General features: G+C 43.0%; 1 protein-coding gene across 1 annotated transcript in view; it reads right to left on the bottom strand.

The window, feature by feature from the left end:
• LOC139274656 (F-BAR and double SH3 domains protein 2-like) overlaps positions 1–19,683 on the bottom strand; it is a 270,480-nt gene that overhangs the window by 212,855 nt on the left and 37,942 nt on the right. Inside the window, exon 3 of the mRNA XM_070891334.1 lies at positions 4,538–4,583. Coding sequence (XP_070747435.1) covers positions 4,538–4,583 — 46 coding nt within the window. The remainder of the gene's footprint in view (positions 1–4,537; positions 4,584–19,683) is intronic.

Here is a 19,683-nt window from a genome sequence, read left to right as displayed (position 1 = left end):
GATGGGAATAGCATGCACAGGTGGTCAGAATCAAGGATCAAAGTGTGTGAGGAGGGGTTAGTTGGAATTTAAAGAGGGTGGAAGGATGATAGGGTGGAAGGATGATAGGCTGGCAAGGAGGTGGTTGGAAAATCGAGTACTGAGGTGACAAAAGTGTGCATAAGGGTTTCAGTGGGAGTGGGAGGAGAGGAAAGGTAGGGGTGGAAGCAGAAATAAACATTTTTGGTGACTGATGGGTTATAGGATTTAAAGCACAACTCTGCATTAAACAAGCCACCAAAGTCTTGCACAGTCTGATTCAGAACAAGAGGCAAAGGAGAGAGATAGTCAGAGATAAAGGAATTTGTGATGGCACTGAAACCTATAGCTTTGATCTTCCCAATGTTCAGTTAGAGGAAACTTTGTCTCATCCTGACTTGACTAAGGTGAGTGGGAAAAACTGTGGCACATTGAATTTAATGTGAGGGTAGGAATTCCCATCCACTTTGGACCCAAGACAGGTCAAATAATTTCTAAATGGTGAGGGTAGGAACTGTGAAGGAGCAGACAGATATGGGGTCCCTGTACAGAAATTACAAAAAGCTAGGGGACAGGTACAAAAAATAATTTTAACGGCAAATGTTGGCCTTTATCTCAAGGGGCTGGAATAAAAATGTAAGGAGTTGTTTTACAGTTATATAAAGCTCTGGTTAGTCCCCATCTGGAGTACTGTGTTCAGCTCTGAGCACTGCACCACAGCAAAGATATAGTGGCCTTGCAGTGGGTGCAGTGCAGATTCACCAGAACGATACTGGAGCTAAAAGGGTTAAATTATGAAGGATGCATACACGAGGTTGTATTCCCTGAAGAGAAGATTAACTTGGTGTTTAACTGCCCTTTCCACACAGCCCCAGTTTCCATAGGGGCGGGAAGGAGAGATTAAAATTCCCCCATAGTGTGAAAGATAAGTCTGACAGAATCAGTGCTATTCTTACTTGGCGAGAGCCAACCAGCAAGTTTATAATATTACTTTGGTTTTCAGAAAAAAAAGTGATAACATTCCATATAAGTGAGACACTTGAAGAGTTAAAAGCTTTGTAATTAATAAATTGAAAAAGATTTCAGGAGTAACCAATGGAGTTACCTGTTCAAAAAACATGAACTTAAACCCAACATTCCTCCTATTTCCACCTCTACAACACTGTCTGCTTCTGCCACTGAAATCATTATATATACCTTGAACACCTCCAGACTCCACCACTCTGGCCTCCCATCCTCAATTAACTCCAACTTGTCCAAAACACTGCCACACAGTGTCATAGAAACATAGAAAATAGGTGCAGGAGTAGGCCATCCAGCCCTTCGAGCCTGCACCACCATTCAATAAGATCATGGCTGATCATTCCTTCAGTACCCCTTTCCTGCTTTCGCTCCATACCCCTCGATTCCTTTAGCCGCAAGGGCCATATCTAACTCCCTCTTGAATATATCCAATGAACTGGCATCAACAACTCTCTGCAGCAGGGAATTCCACAGGTTAACAACTCTGAGTGAAGAAGTTTCTCCTCATCTCAGTCCTAAATGGCCTGCTCCTTATCCCAAGACTGTGACCCCTGGTTCTGGACTTCCCCAACATCGGGAACATTCTTCCCGCATCCAACCTGTCCAGTCCAGTCAGAATCTTATATGTTTCTATGAGATCCCCTCTCATCCTTCTAAACTCCAGTGTATAAAGGCCCAGTTGACCCAGTCTCTCCTCATATGTCAGTCCAGCCATCCCTGGAATCAGTCTGGTGAACCTTCGCTGCACTCCCTCAATAGCAAGAACGTCCTTCCTCAGATTAGGAGACCAAAACTGAACACAATATTCCAGGTGGGGCCTCACCAAGGCCCTGTAAAACTGCAGTAAGACTTCCCTGCTCCTATACTCAAATCCCCTTGCTAAGAAGGCCAACATACCATTTGCCTTCTTCACTGCCTGCTGTATCTGCATGCCAACCTTCAATGACTGATGAACCATGACAGCCAGGTCTTGCTGCATCTTCCCTTTTCCTAATCTGCCGCCATTCAGGTAATATCCTGCCTTCGTGTTTCAGCCCCCAAAGTGGATAACCTCACATTTATCCACATTATACTGCATCTCCCATGTATTTGCCCACTCGCCTAACCTGTCCAAGTCACCCTGCAGCCTCTTAGCGTCCTCCTCACAGCTCAGACCGCCACCCAATTTAGTGTCATCTGCAAACTTGGAGATATTACACTCAACGCCATCATCTAAATCATTAATATATATTGTAAAGAGCTGGGGTCCCAGAACGGAGCCCTGCAGCACTCCACTAGTCACTGCCTGCCATTCTGAAAAGGACCCGTTAATCCCGACTCTCTGCTTCCTGTCTGCCAACCAGTTCTCTATCCACGTCAGTACATTACCCCCAATACCATGTGCTTTGATTTTGCACACCAATCTCTTGTGTGGGACCTTGTCAAAAGCCTTTTGAAAGTCCAAATACACCACATCCACTGGTTCTCCCCTGTCCATCCTCAAAAAAATTCCAGAAGATTTGTCAAGCACAATTTCCCCTTCATAAATCCATGCTGACTTGGACCAATCCTATCACTGCTTTCCAAATGCGCTATTTCATCCTTAATGATTGAATCCAACATTTTCCCCACTACTGATGTCAGGCTAACCGGTCTATAATCACCCATTTTCTCTCTCCCTCCTTTTTTTAAAAATGGTGTTACATTAGCAACCCTCCAATCCATAGGAACTGATCCCAGAGTCGATAGACTGTTGGAACATTATCACCAATGCATCCACTATTTCTAGGGTCACTTCCATAAGTACTCTGGGATGTAGACTATCAGGCCTGGGGATTTATTGGCCTTCAATCCTGTCAATTTTCCTAACACAATTTCCCGCCTAATAAGGATATCCTTCAGTTCCTCCTTCTCACTAGACCTTCGGTCCCCTCGTACATCCGGAAGGTTATTTGTGTCTTCCTTTGTGAAGACAGAACCAAATACTTATTCAATTGGTCTGCCATTTCTTTGTTCCCCATTATAAAGTCACCCGAATCTGACTGCAAGGGACCTATATTTGTCTTCACTAATCTTTTTCTCTTCACATATCTATAGAAGCTTTTGCAGTCATTTTTTGTGTTTCCGACAAGCTTCCTCTTGTACTCTATTTTCCTCCTCTTAATTAAACCCTTTGTCCTCCTCTGTTGTATTCTAAATTTCTCCCAATCCTCTGGTTTGCTGCTTTTTCTGGCTAATTTGCATGACTCTTCCTTGGATTTAACACTATCCTTAATTTCCCTTGTTCGTCACGGTTGAGCCACATTAAGTCCCCAGTCACCCATCAACTGTATATTTCCTGACCTACATTGGCTGCCAATCCTTTAATACATTAAATTTGAAATCCTTCCTCCTTGTCTTTCAATCTCCCCATGGTCTTATCTTGCCCCACCCCAACTAATCAATCCTACACCCATTCTCGAACATCCCATTTATCTGACTCTGATTTCTTGCCAGTCACCCCCTCCACTCCATATTTCACGCCATCATTGAAGGCAGAGTTCAGCTGCCTCGGTCCTTCTCGTTGGAACTAGCTCCCTAAATGTTTTCACCTCTCCACCTTTAAACATCTTCATAAAACCAATCTCTTCCACCAAGCATTCAACCACTCTTTCTGATGTTTCCTTTCCTGGACTTAGCAGCTAGTAATGGAATCTTTGAATGAAAAGTGTTATTGTTGCTCCACTCCATTAAGAATTTCAGTTCAGGGTGGTGAGCAACATCCAGCCATCTTGCAATGCAATGTCCGAATCCCTACAACTTTATGTTCAATAAGTAATGAACATTTTTGTTCAATTTTTCAAATACATTTTCTTCACATCTCTTACAAGCATAACCATCTCTTACCTTCGATAGCTCCAACCTCATTCTTTGCCTAACCCATCTGAAATTCCCACATTTCCTCCATTGTCTAAAAGATGCTTTCAAGAAGCTCTACATCTTCCTATGTACCAAATAATTATTTCCTCCTTAAACACTTACTTCTCTATAAACCCAAGTCTGTCCAAGACTTAGAGTTGTGTTCCCATATCAGAGAAGCTTTTCTGGTATCTCTTGCACACTCCTGAAAAGGATTCAAGAAAAAGCTGATCTGATAGCAATCTTCAGTTATAGCTTCCACCCTTTTCTTTGCCCTCATCTCTCTCATTTATTTAGAATACTCTATTTAGATTATTATAGTTCCTCTTAACTGACCTTACACGTGCAAACACATTCTTCCTCCTAATCTCCTCATTTTGTTGAAATGAAAACTCGTCACATACTCTAAACTCAATTTCTTCTTAAGATCGCAAAACTGTCAAACTCTTGACCTCACTCACTTGTTCCCTCCTACAAACTGCAGGTTTTTAAAAAGTACAAACTTAGTCACCACTTACTGATTTACCTTGTTTTCTGTTTCACTCGATAACCTTTTGTCAATTTAAAAATATTTTACAATATTTAAGCCTCTGAAAAAAAAAATTCACTCACACCTTACCTGAGCATAGTCCTTTTCAATTGCAATTCTCTTCTGACTAAAAGTCCTGAAAGAAAAGGAACAAAGATAAGTCAATTTGGAAAAATACTAGAACATTAGCAACGTGTTTGTAATTATATACAAAGATGTAAAATCAGAAAATAACTTCACTGATCATATGTCTCATTCTCCATTTCATCTTAACATGGCCCTTCAGAGTTGAGCTTTTTCCATTGTAAAAGTTAGCCTTAGAGTCAATATTGTACTTGAGACATACGACAAGCGGTGATTCAATGTCTCTCGGACTGGAAGCTACAATATTAGAAGTCATAGAATCCTTTTCAATGATCAGGCAGATGAAAACTTTATTTTTCAATATGATTTTACAATGGCTTTCAGGGAGAGGGGAGGGGCTGGGGGTGGCGGGGAGATGCCTCATAAAACCTCAGCAAGTTATTCTTGCTGTTTAGGACCTGCATATTACCTTTCGAGAATGTATCTTGCACTAAATAATTATTGTAACTTGGAGGACAACCACACAAGAATTTAAAAAGTTGAAACTACAAAACCAGATTTCCATTTTATTGAATGTTCCAGGCCATGTTTTATCTGCATGCAAATTATGTAAAACAAATAAGCCAACAAAAATGAAACTGTCTTTTCTCTTTACAGATTAGTAGTACATCTCCAGCACTGTATATACATATACACATATATACACACACACATATATACACACACTTTAAAAGTAGGGACAAAACAGGAAGATGGACAAAGGTTTTGAATTAGGCATTTTAAAGATATTGAAATTAATGAATATAACCAAAAGTACATCTGCATTATAAACAGAAAATAATAGAAATATACGGGCCAATCAGCATCTAGAAATATAAAAGACAGGTTATGACGTTTCACGGGTGTACCCTTCATTAGAACAGTGTAGAAGCCAGTTAGAAGATTGTTTTGGTGACAACCTGACATCACCATAACATAAGTGCCAGTACACAGTATGAGGTGATTGGAAAAGGGAAAAAAATTAATAAATGCAGATCAAGTACAATTAATTTATCCACACATTTAAAATAGTTTTTATAAACTACTTGTATTTTCATAAAAAGCACTTTCTCCCACATAATATTCAAGCTACATTCATTACTGCACAATCTAACTTGGCATATCTCACTCAAATCACAGTTGCAATACACCGGTTTAAAAGATGGCAATGTTGCTCATGTTTAGCATACTTTTGTTTGAAACATGCAAGTGATTCATTGTAGCCTGGCTATAGTTTTGTTCTTTCACATGCAATAAGCTTTTGTTGTATGCAACTTTTTACTTGGTAAGATTAAACGTTGCTATATCCTTTAACTGGAGGCAATAAGCACAGGACTCACACTGCAAACAAATTGAGAGCAGTTTAAAACTGTCCTCAATGATAATTATAAAACAGTTTGATTTACAATACAAGCTGAGTCTTTTTGCTTTGCAGCCTAATATTCCCTAAAAGCACAAAATCTCAATGTCCTGAATAACCGTTTTTTTTAAAAAAGCAATGTATTTCTTAAAATAAAATTGCACCGTTAAGCCACTGTAATTGATTCCAAACAGGTAGTCATGTGATCGAGTGTCAGTACCACAAAAATTCAAGCTTGCAAACCTGTAGCTATGTTAGTCAATTGTAACTGAGCTACTACACAAAAACTAGACCACTCTCACCAGTTATACACACACCAATAGACTGAGTGTCTTTACTCAAATGATACTTTCTGCAGATGAATAGAGCACAAGAGAAATCTGTGGCCAGTACTGTCCTTCCCAGTGAACAAATCCAAGTGCAACAAAGTTACTATATGCAGTACTACTGGGCCCAAATTTGCCCAGGAGTTGCTCTGTTTTTTTTTGGAGCAACTTGATTTTTCTGGAGTATCTTAAAAATCCCCATTCTGCACATTCAATTTGCACCAGTGTAAGTGAGTTATAGTTAGGAGTTTTTTTAGTTTAGTTTTTTTTTCCCAAAAGGGGGTGTTACCAGTCACCTATGCCCATTTTGGCCATTTAAGCCAGTTTGGACAGCTAATAGTTGCTCCAAACTAACTTAGGCCAGCATATGTGGCCACTTGTGACCGCACAGAAAACCCTTGTGGAGAGTTAAGAAATCAGTGCAGGTAGGTATTTAATGACTTGACTAAAGAATGTGAAAAAACAGAACGACAGATTATCTGAATGGTGACTGATTAGTAAAAAGGGAGGCGCAACGAGACCTGGGTGTCATGGTACATCAGTCATTGAAGGTAGGCGTGCAGGTACAGCAGGCAGTAAAGAAAGCAAATGGCATGCTGGCCTTCATAGCGAGGGGATTGGAATATAGGAGCAGGGAGGTTTTACTGCAGTTGAACAAGGCCTTGGTGAGACCACACCTTGAGTATTGTATGCAGTTTTGGTCTCCTAATCTGGGGAAGGACATTCTTGCTATTATTGAGGGAGTGCAGCGAAGGTTACCAGACTGATTCCCGGGATGGCAGGACTGACATATGAAGAAAGGCTGGATCGACTAGGCTTATATTCACTGGAATTTAGAAGAATGAGAGGGGATCTCATAGAAACATAAAATTCTGACAGGATTGGACAGGTTAGATGCAGGAAGAATGTTCCTGATGTTGGGGAAGTCCAGAACCAGGGGTCACAGTCTAAGGATAAGGGGTAAGCCATTTAGGACCGAGATGAGGAGAAACTTCTTCACTTAGAGAATTGTGAACCGGTGGAATTCTCTACCACAGAGAGGTGTTGAGGCCAGTTCGTTAGATTATATTCAAAAGGGAGTTAGGTGTGGCCCTTATGGCTAAAAGGATCAAGGGGTATGGAGGGAAAGCAAGAATGGGATAACTGAAGTTGCATGATCAGCCATTATCATATTGAATGGTGGTGCAGGCTCAAAGGGCCGAATGGCCGACTCCTGCACCTATTTTCTATGTTTCTATGAATAGGATCAAACAGCTATTCAGAACTGACAAACTTCGCAAAGTTAATTTACTATACAACAGAAGCATTCAATGGAAGCTTAAAACTACAAAAATAATAGAGACAAAATATATTTACATAATTTTTTCAAAATATCCAAATAAAAAAAAATAGAAGTACCTCCTGCTCGCAGGAAAATATTTTCCACAACAGGGTTAAGGAAAGTCTTGAGTAAGCTCATTAAAATTACTGGCTACACAGTTATCACCTCTCTTTCCCCCCCCCCCCTCCCCCGGATCAAAACTCTCCTCCTCCCCCTCTCCCCCACCATCAAAACTCTCCTCTCTCCCCGATCAAAACTCTCCTCCTTCCCCCGCCCCGATCAAAACTCTTCCTCCCCCTCCCCCGCCAAATCAAATGTCTCCCTGCACCAACCTGTTTCTTGTAGCCCTCAGCGCGGGAAGGCAGTGGCCGGCCTGTGCGGCAGGCCACTTGGCCTAGGATAAGGGCGGGACCCGTTGGGTCCCACGCTGCAGGCACGCATCATCACAATCATGGGAGGAGCTACTGCGCATGCGAACAGCTGCCGGCACTCTTAGGTGCAGCGCCCTAGCTCCGCCCCCCAATGGACTCGCCACGCTGCAACAAGCCCTGGGAGAATCGGCAGAGGGGCCAGAATCCGGGGACATCATTTTGGCGCCGTTTGGATCGTAGGAAGTCAGCGCATCACTTTTTGTAGGCATATAGACAATATTTCTCCCTTTCATTCCTAAAAAATAGTTGATGTCTCATTAGGGTACAGTTCCATGATGTCTGTTGCCTCTGGTATGCCTCCCAGATCACCACTATTCATGTGCTGGGAACATCATAAGCCTACCGCATCTTGTCCTCGCCCAACATTCAAATGCATGCACTTAGAGCCGAAGTTGCTAGTGATCAGGAATGGAAACCTTGACCAATTTTTGCCCTCCCTAACCCAGCAAAGGCTGCTAAGGTGAATTGCAGCGCTCAATGCCAGCACATCTGAGCTGACTCAGCATGCCACAGATTGAACCAGAAAGCAAGTGACTTAGCTATTCATTGAATTAATGCATTGAGCCAAGGGATGACAGGTAAATATCATTTTATTGGTCTAAATTTAGGCTAGGTAACATAACTAGTGTGAAGCATAGAGGGTTGTTAAGGTCCAATATTTCAGTAATTGTGATATTGCAAACCAACTTCATAAAAAAGAAAAAAAAAAAATGAGAAAATGGATGACAAAAAGCTCGGAAAATAAACTGCGCTGTAGAATCACACATTCTACAAAAAATATTTTTGCCACCTTGCACAATATTTCACAGTAATGCCACTATAGAACTGCACATCCCTAGGAATTTACACTACATTTCCAACGCACAATACTTTACTACAGGCAGACAACACTATTTTCCCTATAATGTGCATTTAAATAGCAGCACTTCAGTTGAAATCAAGTGGCTGAATATTAGAGGCCCGTCATCATTGCCTTTTAAAGAAAATTCATTTTCAGGATATAGACATCTCTGGCAAGGCCAGCATTTATTGCCTATCCCCAGTTGCCATTGAGAAGATGGCAGTGGGCAATGTTCCCTTTAATTTGTTTTGGGTGTGTGGCCCCTTTAAGGAGCTGCGCAGCCCATTCAAAATACCGTACATGCGGGGTTTTCTTATTTAAAAGCCGGTGAGCCGGCTGAACAGGAGCTGCAGAGCACGCGGCTTAAAGGAAACATTGGTGGCGAGCCCTTTTCTTGAATCACTGCAGTCTCTAAGGTGTAATTGCTCCCACAATACTATTAGGTAGGAAGTTCCAGGATTTTGACAATGAAGGAATAGTTTCCAACTCGGGATGGTGTGCGACTTGGAGGGGAACTTGGAGGTGATGGTGTTCCCATGTACCTGCTGCCCTTGTCCTTCTAGGTGGTGAAGGTCATGGGTTTGGGCAGTGCTATCGAAGAAGCCTTGGCGATTTGCTGCAGTACATCCTGTAGATAGTAAATGATGCAGGCACAGTGTGCCGGTAGTGTAAGGAGTGGATGTTTAAGATGATGGAGGAGCTGGTGATCAAGCAGATTGCTTTGTGCTGAATGGTGTTGAGCTTCTCGAGTGTTGTTGCTCAACTGGTCTAGTCATTCCATATCAGATTTGGCTCAGCTAGTCAAGCATTGCTGTGTCTCAGTATCTTTAGGCAATTCCTCCTACTAATCCACGATCATTCTGGAAAGCAAAGACCAACTGTGGCTCCTTTTACATATGATCTTGGTCTCTTTGAGACTGTGGGTCCTGTGCAATGGCCATTACATTTTCCCTTTGATTGTGGCCTCTGTACACCAGTCTCTGCATCCAGACTACCTCCAATCCCCCATCACTTTGAAACTTCTGTCCCACCTTTCCTCCCCATTGTGTCCAAGCTCACCTCTTCCATGAAGCTCACCTCCATGAAGTTCCCTCAATCTCTTCCCAGTCAACTCCTAATCACTCAACTACATGTCCTGGTCCCCATGCTTGTCGACATTTTTGATAGTTCCCTGCCTGTCCCTTTCAAAATGGCCATGATTACCACCCACAATCCATCTGTCCTACAATCCTCCTGCAGCCCCATCTTGAAATAATTTTTTTCTTCTCACCCCGTGCCCTGTTGGGACATTTACTCTGATATGAGGGGAAATATAAATTGCTGTCCCTGTAAATAAATTGTGCTATAGATGCATGGAATTGTCAGCCTCGGCTCAGTGGTAGCACTCCTACCCGAGTCGGAAGGTTGTCCTCACTCTAGAAGCCCCACTCCAGAAACCTGAGCACATAATCCAGGCTGATAATTCGGAACAGTACTGAGAATGCTGCACTGTTGGATGCCATCTTTCAGATTAGATGTTAAACCGAGGTCATGTCTGGCCCCTCAGTACTTTTCGATGTACAGCAAGGGTGTTTTGCCAGTATCCTGGCCAACTTTTATTTCTCAACCAACACTATTAAAACAGATCATCAGGTCATTCATCGCATGCTGCTGATGGGACTTTGCTGTACACAAATCAGGTGCCGTATTTCACTACATCACAACAGTGACTACAATTCAAAATTACTTCAATGGCTCTGAAGAGCTTTAAGACGTCCCGAGGATGTAAAAGGAGCGAAACAATTTCACATTCTTTGGTCTTCCTTTGAGACAATAAGTAGTGAATTTACTTCCTTCTAATTAATGAAGAATGCTATAGTTTCTAATTAGTTTCAGGATTTAAAGTAGTTATCTGGTTAGGGGTGGGGATACAAACCTGCCATCAAATCCAAGAAGCGTAACGACAACAAACTGTATTTGCCAAGTATCTTTAACATGTCACAACATTCCAAGACCAATTATAAAAGTAGGTGGCAAAAAAGTGTTAACAGACAAGTTATGGAAAGCAATGGTCGATAAGAATGCTTCTGAAACAGAGTACATGCAACAAAGCAGAGGGGGGTTAGGAGAGTTCCAGAACGTAGGTTTATAATGAATAAAGGCTCTGCCGCCAAGAATGTTGCATGGGGAAAGATGTATGCACACTGGGCCAGAATCAGAAGACCAAAGAGACAGAGGGCTGGAAGAGATATAGTGGGAAAAGGCCATGAAGTTCAGCAAATGAGGGAATTTTGAAATTAATGCTCTGTGGGTCAGGGAGCCAGCAGGGGAAAGGGAGGATAAGAATGATAGGTAAACTTAGCAGAGAATTGGATCGGCGTTGCAGAGTTAAGGACTTTGCATTCTGTGCAGCACGGGAGACCAGTGAGGAGAGTACTGGAGAAGTCAAAACTGGAGGTGACAAAAGGCATGGGAGAGAGAAAGGTGGAACTTCCTTTAGGCCAGTTTCCGGGCCTGAAATGTGCACAGTGCACGAAGCACGTGCCTAACTGGGAGGCCCAAAACTAGTCTAAAATTGAGCCTCATTAATATTATTTGGACAAGCTGACAGCACCAGTCACGCCTCCACAGGCACTTTGTCCATTTTAAGAACTTGGTGGTGGGCTGCTTGCATCACCAGCAGCAGCCCAAAGGCAAGACCCTGGGGCAGTTGGGGGTGGGGGAGAGCGGCGGCCGTTCAGGAGTACTATGTGGAGTCAGGGAGCACTTCTGCTTCTCCTAGCTCCACAGCAACAATTTTTTAATTCTTCAAAAAAAATCTTACTAGCTGCTGAAGTACCCTGAGCAGAACAGGCACCTACTCCACTCAACCCTACCAAATTTGGGCAAGGAGACGAAACCAGGCAATAGGCCCGTTACACAACTAAATGAGGGGCCAAACACTTGTTTTAGGTGGCAGTCAGGGAGGTCTGAAAAAAGAGCCCAACCTACTATCGGGTGAAACGCCTTTCAGGCATAATTTGAGCATGGGACGTTGGTAAAACAGGTACACCGAAGTCCAAATTCTACCCTAGAGTTTCAGCGGTGGTGGGAGTGATAAATGCAGGCAATGTTAAAGGTAGAAATAGTTTTGGTGATGGATAGGCTTAGTTGCTGTTGATAATATTAAGGAACATGGTATTGAAAGTCATGATTTCCGACTGGAGCAATCTAAGCAGCAGTCTCTTCAGTGTTGGAACCATTGCTCTATATACAAACAATTTGGCTTAGATATAGAAGGCACAATATTAAAATGAGAATGACACATAAGTAGGGAATATTGTTAACTTTAAAGTGGACTGTAAACAACATCAGGCTAATGCACAAGTTAATAGAGTGTGCAGATAGATAGATTAAATTTAGTGCAGAGAAATTTGAGCTTATACATTTTGCAAGGAAGAGAGGACATAGAATAAATCAAAGTTGTAAAAGATGTAGAGAAACAGAGATACTTGGAAGTGCAGTTACTTAAATGTCAAAGTGGAAGTAGAATTTGAAAAAGCTATTTCAAAACAAAAAGCATATGGGATCGGCATTTCATAAATGGGAACACATAATACAACAGCAAAGAACTAAAGCGAAAACTATGCAAATTATTGCTTGGGCCAACTTGGAATATGGTGTCAAGTTTTGGATGGTGTACAATAAGTGGTTTTAGTTATACGAGGAGAGACTAGAGAAACTGGGACACTTTTCATTGTAGCAAAGAAGGTCAAGAGGAGATTTGATACAGGCGTTCAAAATTATGAATGGCTTTGATCAGGTAAATAGGGTAAATCCATATCCACTGGCCAGTGATTCAGTAACTAAAAGGCATATATTGAAGATCATCCCAAGAACGAAGTGAGGGGTTGAGAGATTTATTTCTTTACACACAGGGTTGTTAGGACTTGGAATGCCCTACCAGAAACCATGTGAAAGCAGAATTCATAATCACTTTTAAAAATATAAATATTTGGGGGGAAATTTAAAAGGATATGGGGAAATGCAGTGGAAAGGGACAGGGTAGCTAGATTTTTCAGACTGCAAGCATAATCTTGGGCTAAATAGCCTGCTTCTGTAGTATAAAATTCAGAGATACCATGACAGCAATACAGTAAAGGAGGATGGATTTGTTAACCATAAAAGCCAGAAAAATGTTAAGGAGGACAAGACAGCATAAAGCACCACAGTTGCAGTCACTAGGGATATTGTTGATAACTTTGACCAGGGCAGTCTGGGTGCTGCATGCAGGATGGAAGCCACAAAGAAGCAATTTGAACAAAAAGTGGCAAGCATGGAGCTAGATGACGACATGTTAATGATCCTTGGAAAGGAAAGGAACATTAGATAAGAACAGTTAGACAAGGGATTGGACATTTTTTTTGAATAAAAAGGAGGAGAGGGGGAAGGGAACAATGTTTGTGGAAAAGGAGCCAGTCACTACATCTGCAAGGACTGGAACAAGGAGGTGGCTAAATGGGCAAGGGTTTGGATCTCATGGAGAAGGTGAATTTGATGAGAGCTCAGGTTATGACATGGAGGGAAAAACTACAGTGTTAAGAGGAGAGGCAGCTGAATGAACACACAAATTTTCAAGATAAAGAAATCCATGAGCTCCACACACTTGATATGGGTCAGATAGGGATAGGGGGAGGGGGACAAACTAAGGAGGCAGTTTGTGAAAAGGAAGCGATTGGGTTGTTCTTGTACATCAGAATAAACAATAAATAATAGTAACAAGTGTCCCATCCTATACTGCAACAGATTGCAGCAATATTGAAAACGATGCCATTTTTTGTGGAAATGTGTCCTTACAGCAAGCTTTGATCCTGAATGCCATCATCCTGAACAGTGAAACATCGCGCTCAAAAGTGCGCCGAAAAAAACTCCGATATTTTCCGGCCCCTCAGAGGTCTTCAGCAGCTTGGCGCGGCGCGCACAGAACAGCGGGGGGCAGAGCCAGACACTCGCGCCGATTCTACAAGCAGTGGGGGGGCGGGTCTAATTTAAATAAGGCAACGTTGTGCCAGCAACCCTGTGCGTGCGCGTTGGAGCGTACGCGCAGTGGGAAATAAACATTGGCACGCGGCCATTTTTAAAGGGACAAGAGGAAAAGTGAAGATTTGTCTCGTGGACCCCTGGAAAGGCTTGTGATTTATTTTTAGTGATATTTTTGTGTGTGGAGTGCTTTTAGCAGCACTGTTGAATAAATCACCTGCTGAAATCAGTGAGTGCAGCTTTTCACTGCTAAACTTGCAGAACAGGTGCTGCATTGGTGCTTGCAAATTAAGGACTGTGTGTTTTGAGAAATAAGAATGCCAATTCAACTTTGCAATGGATCAACGTCCACCAAGAACAAAGAATTTCTTGCATGAGGAAGTGGAGATATTAGTCAACGTAATTGAGCAGAGATGGCAGGAGCTAGATACCAGCAACAGAGGTCGCATAAAAGTGCCACCAAAAGAAATGAAGAAACGCTGGAACCAAGTTGCAGAAGATTACTGCGCAGTGTTGCGTACCAAGAGATCTGGAAGCCAGTGTAAAAAGAAATGGCACGACCTTGGTCAAGTAGTTAGTGTAAGTAATATTATCCATTTTTAATGTAACCGTAATTGTAACTTGGCTATCTGTATGTCCCACCTTGCAGACTGACACACTCTGTAAAGTTATATTTTACTCTTTGCAGAAGAAATTGGCCCACAACAAAAGGGAGGCAACTCGGACAGGAAGAGGCACGCCCAATCTGCATCAACTGACACCCTTGGAACAAAGGGTAGCTGCTATGATGAGTCGTACATGGAGAAAAGCAATCAGTACAGCACAAGCTGGGCCCGCATGTGAGGAAGAGGGCAAGTCCTGAAAATGCATTGACCTGCATTTAAATCAACCTGTTGCCTAGCCTGCTATGTGAGAGAGTACTCATGCCACCCATCTGGCCCCCTCCCTTGCTGTTAAACATTTGACTGTTCTGATGTATTTTGCAGAACATGATGATGATGATGATGTTGATGTTGATGTTGATGCTGCTGCTGCCAACCCTGAGGATTCTGAGGATACAGAACAAGAACCAGTACAACCAGATGCGGACGAACCAGACTGGATGATGGCAGCGATGACTGAAATGTCTGCAGGGGAGAGCTTCCAAATTAATGTTTATGAGCCCCCATCAAGGGGCATCAGAGTTTCAACCCCAAGCATAGGTTTTGGTTCTACCTTCCATGGTTTTGATTCCGATGTTGCGGGTCCCAGTGGTGCTGCTGGTATAATGCAGCATTCTACAGTCAGTGCACTACCATCCGAGCCTGCGCCTCCCACTCGCATAGTTTCTGGTTCCACCTTCTATGGTTTTGATTCCGACGTTGCGGGTCCTAGTGCTGCGGCTGATATCATGGAGCAGTTTACACCCATTCGGCCAACATCCCAGCCCACGGCTCGCACTCGAGTGCTGTCGTCTGGAACACCGAGCGCCCCACCATCCCAGCTCGAGCCTCTCTCTCTAGTACTGCCGTCTGCAACAAAGAGCGTCCCACAGTTCCAGCCCGCGCCTCCCTGTGTAGTGGTGCCGCTTGCAACACCGAGCGTCCCACCGTCCGTGCCCACGCCTCCCAGTGTAGTGGTGCCACGAGGCAGACCCAGGCAGAGGAAGAGATTGGAGACACGCTCTCCTGAGATGCAGCATGCAACAGATGCAGCTCAGGTTGTGGCATTGGGTATGGAGACCAATGAGCTTACCCGATCACTCATCGGTGGCGTCAGTGCAGTGGGTGAAGAGTTGACGGTCCTGACGGGAGAAATAGCAGTAATGACACGGGAACTTAGGGAATGTCTGAGGGAGTGCAATCGACGGCACAGGCCGTCAGGGAGAGCATGCAAGTGTCGGCACAGGCTGTCAGGGAGGGCCTGGGTGAGGTAGCTGCTGCAATAATAAGGGCACACAGCCCGGCCAATCAAATGGCACCCCCATGAAGAAGTGAACATTCACTGAGATATGGTTGCAGCCTTTCTTTGCTGCTTTTGTTCTTGATGTAGCTATAGTAACGTTTTTCAAATTGAAATTGTTTTGTAAGTTTTGTAACTTTACAACTTATAAAAAAGTGATCTTAGGGTTTTTAAAAGTGATCTTATAGTGTAAATGCTCTCACATTCTGTAACTTGTTTAATTTTGCACCTAAAAAGTGATCCTGAAGTTTGTGTTCTTCAGAGTGTAAGATTTTTCACATTGAGATTGTTTTGTAACTTTACAAGTTTATAAGTGATCTTAAAGAGTCATATTAAAAAGTATAGTTTGATACAAAAAATATATTATAGTGACGTTAACTTTTCAATAAAATATTTTTTCATTAAAACTGTTTCATGTTCCATTAACACAACACAGCGTAAAAACAACTGCAAAGAATAAACATGTCCATGCGCAACAGTGGTCACAGAGCCCTCAGGCATCAGTAGTTGAAGCGTTCACGAATGAGCTGCTGGCGCAAGGCACGAGCAATTGTTAAAGGGACACGATGGACGGCCCTCCTCCGACCTTGTGCTCCGGCATCAGGCACTTGCATGCTTTCCTGATCGTCGTCATCATCCACATCCTGCTGTTCCGTAATATTATCATGCACTGGACTCTCATGTAGGTCTTCTGGTTCCACTATCAGCTCCTGCTGTCTCACGATGGCTAAGTTATGAAGCATGCAGTACACAACAGTGAAGTGACTGACAATCTGCGAGTATAGCAAGTGTCCTCCAGAATGGTCCAGGCATCGGAATCGCTGTTTTAATGTGCCAATGGTCCTCTCAATGATGCTGCGCGTCGCAATGTGCACCATGTTGTATTGACGGTCAGCTTCTGTCCGTGTCACGCGTAGGGGAGTCATGAGCCAGATGGTCAGGCCGTACCCTTTGTCTCCCAGTAGCCAGCTCTGCCCTTCTGGCTGCTGCTCAAACATGTCAGATAGAACGCTTCGCATAGGATGAACACATTGTGGGTGCTGCCAGGGTATCTCGCATCGACTGACATGATGCACTGCTTGTCGTCACACACGAGCTGCACATTGATAGAGTGGAAACCTTTCCGATTTCGGTACTGCTCAGATTCCTCCATAGGTGCTCGCAAGGCTATGTGGGTACAATCAATGCAGCCCTGTACCTTTGGGAAGCCGGCAATCCTGAAGAAGCCCACAGCTCTCTCATGGATCGCTTGTGTGGTCATTGGGAAATTGATGGTCATTCCTTCGTGCATACAGTGCAGCCATGACCTGGTAAATGCAGCCATGTATTGCACGTTGAGAGATGGCACACACATCTCCAGTTGTAACCTGAAACGATCCCGAGGCACAGAAAGAAAGTGCAGCTGTTACCTTCACTGCAACAGACAGGGCAGTTGGCATTCTGCTTCTGGGCTGCAAATCTGCTCTCAGCATATCACAGATCTCAGCGACAACTTCTCTGCGGAAACGCAGCCTTTTGACACAATCAGCCTCGCTCATGTCCAGGTACGAGCGCCTGGCTCGATATTGTCGACGTGGGTAAGGTCTCCTGACAATCAACCTATGGGCTATGACGTTCCTGGTGTGGTGAGCTCTAATCAATTCTCTCCTATGCAGTGAATTGATGGCGAATCATTGCATAACACGTGGTGTTGACAATGCAGCACCCATTCTGCAAATTTAAGTTTAAAACTGTCTATGTGGCTGCCTCTCCCTGTCCCCGGCCAAATGGCCTCAGTCCCCCTCACAGCTCGAAGGCTGCTTGCTGTATCTTCGGCTGCCATCCAGCCACTGATGGAAGGAAGACCTGCCTGAAGCACCGCAGCTCGAAGGCTGCTTGCTGCCGCTGTTGGGCTGCCGTCGAGACACTGACGCTACCCCTGTCTCCAACATGGAAGGCCTGCCTGAAGGACATCAGCTCGAAGGCTGCTGCTGCTTCACACAGGTAGGAACATGGAATATTTAATCTTTGCTTTGTTTATAAATTTTTATTCAGGTTGGATCTTTATTTGTATAAGTAAGAATGCTGAATGATTGTAGAATTTAATTACTTCCCTTCCCCCCACCTCTCTTTCCCTCTGCCCCCCCCTCATTCCCTATGCCTAATTTGTAACCTATGCCTGATTTGTGAAGTGTAGGCAAGGTTTTTGAGCGTACAAAAATCTTCACTTACTCCATTCTAAGTTAGTTTGGAGTAAGTTTTCACTGCCTAAACTTTGAAAACAGGCGCAAGTGGCCGGACATGCCCCCTTTTGAAAAAACAAATTCTGTTCCAAAGTGAAAAACTGTTCTAACTGACTAGAACTGGAGCAAACTAAATGCCGAGAATTGCAATTTCTAAGATACTCCATTCTAAACCAGTTGCTCCAAAAAAACAGGAGCAACTCAGGCCGAAACTTGGCCCCATTGTAACCTTATATCAAGAATTATACAAATTCAGATCTGTATCTTCCTAGTTACCAGAGAATGAAACTGCCATACGCATGATTTATTTTTCTCCTGATGCACCCGCTCCCACTTAGCGTTTTCTCCCTTTATTTGCTTATTTTCCTAAATATTTGCTTTTTTTTTTAAAAATACAACAAAATCATAGGATTTCTTTGATTAGACAGACATTTGAGGTATAATTATTTCTTCATTTTATCCTCGGTTATCCAGCTCCCTACTGCGGTTCCAATGCTAACACCTCGATTCATTCCTTTCAGAGATCATGATAATTCGGCTGAGCAACATCTCCACTGATGCCATGGCATGTGGCCCAGAATGTAGCATTTTTCAGCTGCCAGGGAGCTCTTGGCAGTTGTTCCCCCCCTCCCACAGGTACCAAAGCTAATTCTGCTAAACTTAAAGCAAAAAAAATTTAAACACAGTTTTAGAATAAAAATATAAATAGAACGGAAGGAAAGTTGGAGGGGGAAGATTACTTTTTGATCAAAGTTGCCCTCTATTTAATATATCAAGATTTTATACAAAAAAAGTTTACATTTATCATTCTCGCATCAGGTCTCCCCACCCACTAGGCTGCTCCAGTGCTGTACACCCTAAATAGGGACCACAACTTCAGACCAGCGAGAGGTGTAGAACCCCGAGAACCCACACTACCAGGTGGGAATACAGTGATGGTAACATGGTTTCCCATGGTCACGTAAATGAATGTTATATAAAGTTGTGCTTCCTTTGGAGCCACTCCAAGATAGGTAGGGACCTGCCAGTCAGTGACATCACTGCAGTGACCTAGCAAGGAGGGAGACCAAATTGAAGGGTTTCTATTTGAATAACAATGTTTTTATAAAAATGTCAGATAAATCTTGTAAGGAAGAATTATTATTTTGATAGAGGGATAAATAAATACAATAAAAATATTTTGAACAGAAAGTACACCTTTTATGTATTGCTCATCAGTCAGGGGAATAGTTTCAACTGGTATGCAACTTGTCTCAGGCAGCTGTCTGACGCACTGATTTAGCACGCAGTTACATTTTTATTGCCCAACCCTTCCCAGGTATTGGAAGTTCAATCAGAAGCAATGCTGGACTATTTACATCCTGAACTTGAACTACTGGATGTTCCAAATCAATAAAAGCTTCTTAAAAAGAGAACATATCTACAGCAAACATCCATATAACCAAAAACTTCAACTAGCACTTGGAAGCTATTAGTAGAATTGTTTTGTATGGAGTCAGTTTATTCTATTCAGTATGGTTACTAACATGCATTGAATGTTTTGTGCATGCATGGCTTCACAGCCCAGACTTTTAGAATCCACACTGATTTCTATGGAAGAGATTTTTACCTATGTACAAACTGGAGTAAAAATCATCAGACCTGGACTCATGCATCTCTGAAATACCAGTCCT

This window comes from Pristiophorus japonicus, chromosome 10 (genome assembly GCF_044704955.1).
Source record: "Pristiophorus japonicus isolate sPriJap1 chromosome 10, sPriJap1.hap1, whole genome shotgun sequence".
NCBI classification, from domain to species: Eukaryota; Metazoa; Chordata; class Chondrichthyes; family Pristiophoridae; genus Pristiophorus; species Pristiophorus japonicus.
The sequence above is the reverse complement of the archived record's forward strand: the minus strand, read 5'-3'. Positions and strand labels throughout refer to the sequence as shown.